Source organism: Branchiostoma floridae, chromosome 13 (genome assembly GCF_000003815.2).
Source record: "Branchiostoma floridae strain S238N-H82 chromosome 13, Bfl_VNyyK, whole genome shotgun sequence".
In the NCBI taxonomy this organism is placed as follows: Eukaryota; Metazoa; Chordata; class Leptocardii; order Amphioxiformes; family Branchiostomatidae; genus Branchiostoma; species Branchiostoma floridae.
In genome coordinates, this window is record NC_049991.1 from 207,917 (window position 1) to 219,744 (window position 11,828).

At 40.6% G+C, this 11,828-nt stretch overlaps 1 protein-coding gene across 2 annotated transcripts in view; it reads left to right on the top strand.

The window, feature by feature from the left end:
• Positions 1–11,828, top strand: part of LOC118428786 (diacylglycerol lipase-beta-like) — a 31,461-nt gene that overhangs the window by 10,532 nt on the left and 9,101 nt on the right. For both annotated transcript variants that reach the window (XM_035838991.1, XM_035838992.1), the window contains exons 2-9: positions 34–137; positions 875–1,372; positions 4,761–4,851; positions 5,243–5,493; positions 6,958–7,099; positions 10,070–10,153; positions 10,403–10,477; positions 10,734–10,814. In XM_035838991.1, coding sequence (XP_035694884.1) covers positions 43–137; positions 875–1,372; positions 4,761–4,851; positions 5,243–5,493; positions 6,958–7,099; positions 10,070–10,153; positions 10,403–10,477; positions 10,734–10,814 — 1,317 coding nt within the window. In that variant the 5' untranslated portion in view covers positions 34–42. The remainder of the gene's footprint in view (positions 1–33; positions 138–874; positions 1,373–4,760; positions 4,852–5,242; positions 5,494–6,957; positions 7,100–10,069; positions 10,154–10,402; positions 10,478–10,733; positions 10,815–11,828) is intronic.

The following is an 11,828-nucleotide window of genomic DNA, read 5'->3' on the forward strand; positions in this document are numbered from 1 at the left end:
CCCAAAGTGAAGTGTCCACCTTTCTCTCTGCAGTGACCCACCATGCCAGGACTGGTTGTGTTTGGGCGGCGATGGGAGATTGCCAGTGATGATCTGCTGTTTCCTGGTGGACTGGAGATCTTCATAAGGGCGATATGGTGAGAGAGTCTCGCACACTACATGCAGTCAGACCACAACAGAAGAGCACACATAATTAGCAGCATTGAAAAGTTAACACCAAACCCATGAGATCTCGAAATACTAGAGAGTTTGTGCAGTCTTATTGGCAGCAAAGCATGTGGTTCAGACTCTATCATAAATAAGATGTTAAAATATGGAGATCAAACTCTTCAACACTGTTCTTCATTCTGGTAATTTCCCAAGCAGCCCCTATAGCTTCTCCTATTGGGTCAGCTAGTCCTCACTCACAGTGAGCATTTGATTAAGCTGGTCTCAATCATGATGTTTCTGACTTAGGGAGAAGAGATGCTGTTACAGTTACAAAATTGAAGTGGTCTTCAGGTCACACCAGACCTTGATGAAGTAACCCTTGGGTCTTGTTACGAAGTGACCCACAAGGAGTTTATAATAATTAATAGAGTAAATAGTGCAGCCATGATATGCCACCCAACAAAACTGTTATATTGAACAGACAAATTATGTGCCAGGCTACTTTCACAAATTCAAACTACTGGTAAGGAGGAAAAGATTCCTTTGCATGCCAAAGAGTCTGGCCTGTTATGTTGTTATTTCACACATAACGTTACCTTGCTCTTAGCACCCCCAAGGTCTTCATACATCCAATCAGTTTTTCGTAACTTCTAGTTTTTACAGTACTACATTTCATGTTCAGCATTATCAATCTTCCCTGAAATATTTTATTTTCATCCACTAGGCTTCTGGCAATCTCCATTGTCTACAATGAGCACAGAGACTTACTGAAATGTGCAGATGGCAATCTGCTGGCAGCATATCTGATAGGAGTTATAGTACAACTATGTCTCATCATTGTCATCAATGCCTGGATCGTCCACGTCAGCATGCAAGGGACCATCACCAACTACAGGCCTAGGAAACAAATGCCCTCATTGTTGTATGTACGCTTTGCACTTTATATACCAGAGCTGGCTTGGGACATCATCGGAACCTACTGGACATTCCGTGACCATGTCGGCTGCAATAGGGATGTGGTGGCCATAGTGGAAGGAGCGGTCATTTTCAGCTGGATCATCCTTGTGATCACGGTTGTGGGGATCGCCGTGATCTTTGACCCGTTGGGGTCCAGGAACCGGTTCTCATACTGGCCAGAGGAACAGCAGGGTCTGGAGAGCGGTGAAACGGACCAGTTGATGACGTCAGCACGATCTGCTGCCGCTCGCGTCTGGGAAAACAGGTCAGTACAATATCAGGATGTCCAGATGTCATCACTAAGAGTAAGAGCTCTAGCCTAGGGCAAATTTCGCTATTTGGTGGCCTCTACATAAACAATGGGAATCGTGGCAGAAAGAGGCTGCCCAAAATCACCTACCTGAGTTTTAGAACATTAAAAACATAGACGTGGTTGTCTGTCCTCTGAAGTGTAATTTGAGCAGTAAAGCAGGAAAAAATTTACAGCAGATCCACGTGAAACAGGACCAAAACATAATCATGACCTTTTCACCCCTCTTCACTGCCTGTAAACAACAGGAAAACACTAACGTCTAAAGCCTACTGCAACCTTTCAACACAATGTAGAGTTAAAAACCCTTACTTGTAATACCAGTATGCACCTCCAAAACCCAAACATATCCCAAGAAAAAACATTTCTACAGGCAGTTTAGCCAAGGGTACCTAATCATTTTCTACGGGCTAGAAGTAGGACATCTGTGTAAAAAAAATTTGAAATCTTGACTGTCTGAAACGTCATTTCCTGCATTCAGGGGCCACGTTCTGCTTGTAAACTAAGTTAAGTACGACAGTAAAATTTCTATCAGTTTAAAAGGTTTTTGAGAGCGACCTTCCGTAACATATTGTCCTGTGGCGAACACATGGGCCATCACAAGGGAGGTCTGGCAAAATTTTGAAATCGGGACTCTCTGAAGCGCCATTTCTTGCATTTTCAATGGTAAATTTTGCTGTTAGACTAGCTTGAATTAACGAAATTTCCATCATAAAAAAATACACAAGGTTTCACCTTGCTTTTGGGGGGGGGGCGATGCCCCCCCCAACAAATTTTACCCCCTGTGCTGCCGCCGCTGTATGATAATACGAACTCACAGAGTTTTTGTTGTACAATGTTGTCTGTGGTTGTTATTATGCGTACAAACAGGTTGTCGTTGGTTAACTGCTTACATCGTCTATCTACATTGAGAGCACTGGTAAAAGAGTTGCGTATATCATTGTATAAAGAACATTCTAACATAAAATGGACTTCATTTTCTATACGGTCGTCGTTACAAAGTGTACAGAGTCTACTATTTGGAGGAGTCTGGTTTTATCTTTCCACTTCAATTAGTAGGGGATGATCACTGATTCTTAATCTAGCCATGGCAACTAGAGTTCCATGACCTCATACTTTTGCCAAATGGTTTTATTCTTTTCGAATGAAGTATTTATAAATCTTTCCATTTGATTATGCAAATAAGGTCCTGGTTTTCAAAATTTGTCTTCATTGATCATCCTCTCTATCCAAGAGGCACTAGTCCAAAGTCTTATCGATGTAGAGAAGGCTATTTTAGAGTTTCCTTATGAATTGTGTAAATATTAAGCTAATGATTTATGTCTAATAATGTTCCCTTTCACTAAGCTTTATGATTGTAAGTATGAAATTCCCATCACTATGGAATTATGATATTTTCTCATTAATTTGATTGATATCTATCAACATACAGTCAAACCTGCCCGAGCGACCACCTCTTCTCAGCGACCACGTGGCCATTTCGACCGCTTTTTCTCGGTCCCGATTTTTTTTCCCATTGACGTAAGAATTAAGCGACCTTTTCTCAACGACCACCTGGCCAACGCGACCGGCCAAAATTGGGACCCATAACGACGGCATCATTTTCAAAATTGAGGTTTTCATCGATTTTTGATGATAACTAGCACAATTTTGTGCCGAAATCGTTGTAAGAAAATCCGAATTTAGTTGTTATAGAAGTTGTTTTTTTAAAATCTATATCATAATAAAGTGAACAAATGCTGAAACTTATATAGCCTCATACTTTTTTAAGAAAGATCTGTGTAGCTCACTTTTTAAGAAAGATCTGTACGTGTGAGTGCTGTTGTCCAACTGTACTGTACATTCACCCGTGGGTAAGTACGCTATCAGGACGTACCGGGCATCGAATTCGAAAGGTGCACCGTAGTTATTTCAGATCAAGAACATAGCGACGCATAAAGGCTTGTATGGTAGTTAACTGACAGCATCAAAGTTCCCTTACTGTCTAAAACGTTAGTGTACAAATACTTGAGCTTTAAAACACTGTATCATATAAAAACTCGATAAAAGCTTGGGGTTAAATTTATAATTTACAGTGTGCGTGTTGTATTTGACATTAAAGACCTCGCTTCTTTGCGTGCGTGCAGTGTGCTCTCTATTTGCCATTAAACACAATGAAAACCATTTATACTTTGCATCGGGCATGTTTTGAGTCGATACTCTTCTCAGCGACCACCGCTTTTTTCCGGTCCCCCGGGTGGTCGTCTTGGGCAGGTTTGACTGTACAGTCAAACCTGCCCAAGTGACCACCTCTTCTTAGCAACCACCTAGCCATTACGACCGCTTTTTCTCGGTCCCGAATATTTTCCCCATTCACGTATATACTAAGCATTAAGCAACCTCTTCACAAGGACCACCTGGCCAATGCAAATTGGACCAAATCCCTGCTCATAACGACTGCTTTGTTTTCAAATCTTGAGGTGTCATCGATTTTCAATGATAACTTGCGCGATTTTGAGCCGAATTTGGCCAGTTTGCGACAGATTTTGACTACCACTACGATGTTATGTTAAAGATATAGATGGCGGCGGATGCACGTGCGTGTGCTTGCTATTTGCCATTAAACACAAAGGAAACCATTTAAACTATGCATCGGGCATGTTGTAAGTCGATACTCTTCGAACCGACCACCTGACCAAATTGACCGGTTTTGCCCGGTCCCCCGGGTGGTCGTCTTGGGCAGGTTTGACTGTATCACTCTTTCTCAGTTACATATGTGGCAAGTTTGAAAGTTCTATCATGAAATGAGCTTTCCTCATTAATTATGCAAATTAGCTGTTGATTTGCATAATTAATATCTTATTATGTAAGTTATAACTTAGGCTATCTTCATACCAAAAATCATGATGATCCGTCAACATGTTCTTGAGTTCTTTTTAATCTAAATTTTGAAAGGAAACCTGCAGTTCAAAAAAAGCCGCAAGAGGGTCCAAACTCACAGCACAAGGGCTATCTACCACCCAAAAATTACAACCACAGCATGTCCAGAACACATTGTATCAAAATTGGAAGTTCCTCTGCAGTACCTTAGCAAGTCGCTAGGGTGCCCATTATCAAACCTGACCCCTACCCACCTACCAAATATCATCAGGATCCATCCAAAGCTTCTCGAGTTATGTTATTAACAGACAGAGACAGACAGACAAACACCCTCAAAATATAACCTTCTGGCGAAGGTTGCACGCGACTGATTGATTGAAGGTAATGATAATGAATGTACATCAGGCCACAGATATATTCCTATGTATGTAATGATATTTGAATTATGAAGTATTCATCAATAATGTTTCCTGTTTGCCACCAGGTGCAAAGTGCTGTGCTGTTGTGCAGGTTTCGATGAACACAGCCAGAATGCCTTCAGTGATGTAGCACAGATTATAGCAGATTTTTTCAAGGTAAAGAGTTTTTGCTGCCCATTTCCCACTCATTTGCTTATGGATAACTCCTTTAAATAATTTGAGCAAATGTAGTTTATTGCTATATTTTGTCTCATTGATGATACAAACAGGATGTAATTATCATAATCCATTCTAAATGATGGTCTTCAACTCTTGTCTACCAAAATTGCATACTGTATATATCTGGTACAGCTCTGTCAAGGCTACCAGTGTATTTGAAATATCATGGAAATCTGCAGTTCCATACTAAAGAGATTTGATGATAAATTCCATACATTTAGGTTGTTATGTACAAGTCATGTATAACATTACTTATTATATTGTAATATAAAGGTTTTGGTGACATTCAGCCATTAACATTGAATCAATCCTTTTCTTGACCTGCCAGGATGTTGATTTGACCCCCAGTGACATCGCAGCAGGTTTGGCTCTCCTCCAAGAAGATCAGGATCGACACTGCATCTCAAGAGACCCCATGTCCATAGTAACAACCCAGCCCCAACCCCATAGAGATCCTCGCTTGGAGGATTTGGGATTAGTTGCACACTACATGAAGTTTGCCATGGCGGCATATGGCTGGCCTCTGTATGTTTATACAAACCCACTTACATCACTGTGTCAGCTAAGTACTGAATGCAGGTACGTGGAAGGAAGACCCTTTATTACCTCCATGAAATATTCAGGGAGGTTATATTTTCACTGGTATTTGTATGTCTGTGTGTCTGACAACAAGGTAACTCAAGAACGGCTGTCCTGGACATGATACATCTTGACACTTTGGTGGTAGGTAGCTTTTAATGTCAGGTGGGGCAAGTTTCACCCCCCTAACATAGAATTTTGGAATTGCATGACATTTTTGTCAAAACATTCCAAAGAGGATAACTGAAGAGAGGAATGAGGGACATGCAGTATAAGGCAAAGATGTAAGTAATGGTATGCATGTTATGCAAATGGATAATTCCATTGTTTTCCATAACTGGACTTCAATAAATGTAATTCATGACTGGTGAAACATAAACAGCTACCAAACATGCAAATGAGACTGATTTGCATAATGAAAACATGGCAAAAGAGACTTTATGATAAATGATATTTTTACATGTGTAAGCTTATAAGTGATGCATATCACCGTGCATAAATTGTGTAAATGTGTATGTCATTTGCATAACATCTACATAAGTTCTGAATATTCTATGGAGGTATGAGTTGCCGAACTATAGTATAACTGTTATTGAACATATTTGCTCAATTTGTCTAACACATCACAAAAAAGACTTTGACTTTGCCAATAAAAGTATATACAAGTTAGTGTTGGTACTATTGTGAGCACTACCATCATCTGCAAAGATGGAAGGATGCCTACTATTGTCTATACATTTCAAGTTTTTTGTCACTTCTTCGGAATGATGGAAATGTTAAAACAAGATTACAGTTAAATTTTGTGATTGAAAGTTTATCTAATCAAACCAAATATCATTGATATGTTTCAGCCAGTTGTATCATCTTTGCCTCAAAGTCTTTTCATTTTCTCAACATCAGTCTCGAACTCTGTTTAGTTATTTGCTGTTAGCCTCACTATGGGTTTCTATGTGTTTTATTGCTGACAGCTGGCAGGGTTAGACATATACTTGTATACATGTCCATAGGCCTGATTGCCCGGGACATGTCCTACTGTCGCCTGATTGGGCCATTGAGATTTTTCCAGGGGAATTGTGGCCCCGCTAGCCTGACTATTTGTACATCATGCTCCTAGCCACTTGATATCTAAAGTATGACATTGCGTAAATTAAGCAAGCTGGAAGAGTCCTTGTGCTTATAATTAAAACAGTATTACATGTTGAAAGTATTTTATACTGAAAAATAAAAGGATATCCTTACTAAACGTACAGATGCATAGAAATATGTCATTTACATTTCTGGCGAGTGAAAATTTTGGGCCAGTAGTTTTTTTATATTGTTGTTCTATAATGGAAGTGATTAGCTTTAGAGATTGCAGCGATAGAAGTACTTGATTTGCTGAAAATGATTCAAACAAGGATGAAAGCTCCTTGATTTAAATGATGACCATTGATTGTATCATATCAATTTGTTGGTGTCACCCAGCTGTTGCAGCTGTACATCTGGACAGGTGGAAGGTGGAGCGTTGATCATGTCAGACAACTGCTGCAGGTGTCACCTGGCCGGGATCCTCCGCCACACGGGGCTCATGGCCACTGATGTTGTCTATGCAACATTCCACAACAAGGTTGAGATTTTTGTATCGGCAGAAGAAATATTGTCCACCTTCAGGATTGGCAGAAAGTTTAGATACCATTTACCACATGATATCTGTCAACAGCCAAGACATGGACTATCTATATTGCCTTTGAACACAATCCAAAATTGAGTTCACTAAGCATTTGAATATCATGCCCCCCTTCTTATGTATGTAGCTGACATTTCATGACATTTGTGTACAACACATCATCATCTTCAACAGTTACTATGTTCTGCATCTGCAGTGGCTTTAATGTGCTGCAGTTGTATTCAGTCTTCCTTCAATTCCACTGTGAGTTGCAAGCTTGTTAGCTAAGAAATGAGTGAGCCTGAAAGTGATCAGCCTGGATCTACATGTACATATTGCAGCAGCGTCGATATTCCAGTGGTTAGCGACCCTGCTTCTGGACCAAGAGCCATCATTTCAAATCCCAGCTGTTGTCGTTCACCCGACATGCACACTACTGGAAAGGGCTGCAGTCCATGTGACTGGACGTTAAGCCGTGGTCCACCGTTGTGCTTGTTGAAAAGAGCTAGGGGAATTTTCCTCGTACAATACACCTGTAAAAACTGACATGCATTGAAGATGATGATGATGATGAAATACTGTACATAGCATGCGTATTCTCTGTCATAACTCTTTAGTGAGCAGATACAGAACAGATATCAAATTTGTAAAAGATTGATATAACGGGGGCCGCCCTAAGATGCTACGCTTTTTTACGCGTTCGAACTCACTGCGCTCCATCACTAGTTGCCAAAGAGTGGTCAAGCAGGTTTTGATAAAAAAATTTGTAACACATCTAAAGACCATACTTGGATAAGGAATGCATTTATACGGTTCATGAACCCTTCACCCTCCGCGTTACAACTGGCAAACGCTGAGGACGCTATAATTGTAAATATATTACTTCCGATTTTGAGTTGAGTTAGACAGTGCGCCCTAACTTGACACGCTTTTGTAATTTGCTCTCTTCAGAAGCTGGTGACCAATTTAGATAAACATAATTAAAAATTCTAATTCTATTATATATTCTTTTGACAGTAGAATTGTGATTGTGTGTGCTTCTTGTCTCCCGCGAGGAGGGCTGAATCTATCACAATCCAGGTCGTGTTTTCATGGGAAATGGGCAAAATGCACTGAATGCGGCGGCCCGACTAACAAACTCATAACGAAAAACGACAACGCCAAAATCACAAAAAAATTCTGTGTATGTATTGGGAAACATGTTTGACATCACTCTGTGAAGTTTCATTTTTATAGACGGTACGAATCATTTGTTAGAGTAACAAATCTTTGGGGTGTTTGCTCGTCTGCCACCTGCGGGGCCACACTCCCTGGGGAAAACAAGGGCGATGCTTATGTTGTTTTTTCTATGGCCGGTCTTCTACTCTACAAACATTTGAAGACCAATATTTGTAGTGTTTTGTGAAGCTAAATTATTTCTTATGTGTATGACAGTTGTGTGGCTGTTTTGTACAGGTTGTATATTTAGGGACACGAGCCACCAATACCTAGTAACAGGTGACCACAGTGATTCGACGCTACCAACATTATTGTGAAAAGTCTGTCTTCAAAAAAAAGGGAAGTGAATTTGTGTAGGTACTTTTTTAAGAGAAAAAAAAGCTGTTTGTTTGGACTTGGTTTGGACTTTGGACCTTTCTAATCATCATAGTCAGTGTCAACAAACACAGCGTACTTATGCATAATAAGATCAGCAAAAAATCCTTGGCATCTTAGGGCAGGGACATCTTAGGGCGGCCCCCGTTATGTAGTATGATAGTATTATACTTGATTGTGCCCTTCTATCTGAACAAAACTAAGTCAGCCAAAACGTGTGATGTATGGACAAATAGGACCTTTCAGTCACAGACAATGCTGTAGGCTATATAGTTCGGTACAGCTACTTAGTAATATCCTTGGTGCCATCTTTTTTTGGCAATACTCCCCTCTCTCAGTCAGACCAAGAGAGTAAAGGCACCCAGTAACTTAGTATACTGGCTAGAACCATGATCATGGTAGATGTGGTAGAGACCATGAGAGGTCTCTGATGGAGACCATAGAGAGGCTTTGTTTTGAGGTACTGAGTTAGGCCATGTTGATTTGATTATATGGATGACATCCTCCGGGAACTCCAAAACTGATGCGAGCGAGCGAATAAAAAAAAAGTTTGGCCAAAAAAAAAAGTTGCCTTCAGTATGAAATCAAAGTGGCCAGGAAGGTTGAACATAGGACTAAACACACATAGTATGGTATACCAACAGTTAGGTGTAGGGACCAGTACATCATACGGGTGCAAAACATTTTTTTCTTCTTGGACCAATCCGAAAAAAACAGACCTGAAAAAAACAACAGAGGAACAGGTTTCGCCAATTACAAAATGGACACACTATGTCAGCAGCCATTTGGGGTCTAACCGGGGGGCCAAGAAGACAACAAGAGCGAAGTCAAGAGACAGTTAGCCTTTATTACATGGAGATGGGATTTTAAAATGCAGTGGGAGTCCAATAATCCACCAAACAGATTCCTTTGTAGCAAAATTGACCAATTACCATTGTTTTGAGTATTGCCAGTTCTCAAGTTTCCACAGACAATCAGGTCCAGGTTCATGTCCGGACCTGGAAATGATCCTCTGGACCTGAATTTTCTGTACTGGTACCTCCCCCAACCAACAATAGATTTTTTTCTTTCTGTCCTTTCACATCTTATTCTTTGACTTTAGATTCATTTTGGAATTCTATGGCATTAGTTATCTGTTTTCTGATACTTTTTTTTCAATCTACGGAATATTTGTGCTCATTTTACAGCTGCTTTGCACAATTTATTGTGTGGTCGAAAACTTTTTTTTTTTTGGAAATGGCCGAAAATTGGTGCGAGCGCGGATGTCATCCATATAATCAAATCAACCTGGCCTTATGATGAATTTGTCATAATTTGTTACTTGCATGTTTCTTGCAGGTTTATGAGATACCATTTTTTGTTGCACTGGACCATGACAGGAGATCTGTAGTTGTGGCAGTTCGAGGGACGCTCTCTCTCAGGGTGGGTTGTGTTTACATGAAGTATGGCATGTTTCTAACCAGATCCAGTCTAAAATCAAAGACTGGCATACTATGTACATGTACTTCAATATTGTTGTCCAGTAGTTGGTGTTTTTCTGTGAATGTCAGGATATGAAATACTTACCTTTTCACACCAAGTTTGCAAAAAATCTGCAAAGAACACAGTACATAAATTTTGTGTTATGCAAATAGCAGCAGAAGTTCATATTATGGATATTCTTAACTCCAGGATGCCTTAACAGACTTGTCAGCAGAGAGTGAGACCATTGATGTGGAAGGGGTGGAAGGAACCTTTGCTCACAAGGTATACAGAACATCTTAGGCAAGTTGTTGTACCAGAGTCTGAATCTGCTGCGTTGTTTGCTATGACATCAGGCCTGGCAACAGAAATCAGGAACTAGACGTATGATTTGTGAGATTTGATGTTCACTAACATCAGAAGGGTCTATCTATGGTCTATAGTCTGTAATGTGTATTCTCTGGAATTACGTGTAGGTGGATATAAGTCAATGCATCTCCTATGTCTCTAAGACAATGTAACACCTCCCTTTTGGTTGTAGGGAATTTTGCAGGCAGCCATCTTCATCCACAAAAAGTTGGAGGAGGAAAACATCCTTGCTAATGCCTTCTGGAAGGTCCCAGTAAGTACACAGTCGTTGATCGTTAGTCACTTTGTAAGACCTTTGACCTTCACAACTTTATTGTGTGCAATGCCTTTTACATGTATGTCATCACCTTGCACATCATGACAGCTGATCCTCCTCACTATTGCACAAAGAGTATTAACTCAGTTTTCAATGCAAACCTGGAAGAAATAACTCACTAATTTATCTAGTAGTTTGTTAGTTCTTTGTTGGTGAAGTAAAATGCCAGTTCATCACTTAATGTATGTCCTTCATTTTTCTCATTCAACTGTCACTTTATATATAATACAATTTTTTTTTTACCTAATGGTCACCACGTATCAAGGCCTGAAGGCCACTCAAGGTTACAGGTTACACGATTGTAACTGTAACAGCATCTCTTTGCCCTAGGTCAGAAACATCATGATTGAGACCAGCCCAATTGCTCACGATGACTGAGGAATAACTGACCCAATAGGCAAAGCAGGGGTTACGAGGGCTGCTCGGGAGATTCCCTACCCAAATTTTTGGCCGGAATGGTTTGAGCCGCTCATGTTCGCACATGCAGCGGGTTCTTTAACGTGCTTGGGGTGTTGCTCTCCCCGAACACGGGACCTCCATCAGAAGGCGGCCCTAGCCAAAGCTATGTACTCATTTTCACCTGAGTAAAGTGAGGAAAGTCGTGTGCCTTTCCCAAGGGCACAAGATCGGTAGCACGGCAGCCGGATTTGAACCCACAACTCTTGGTCACGGGCCGAACACGGTCCCGCTGCGCTACACGGCCACACTAATTAGAGGTCATCAGGAGAATGCCATTCTTTATTATTGCGATGCAAGACAAAGTATCATATTCTGGCTCTGCCAGTACCTTACTTAAGGGTTAATGACCTGTCCTGAGGTGTTTATGGTGTCATAACACCTGGTCCTTTGCTATAACCACCAAATAAAACCACAAAGTGAGCGTATACACCATACACACCGAGGAACAGGTGGGTCATTAACATATAGCGTATCAAAACTGACCCATATATG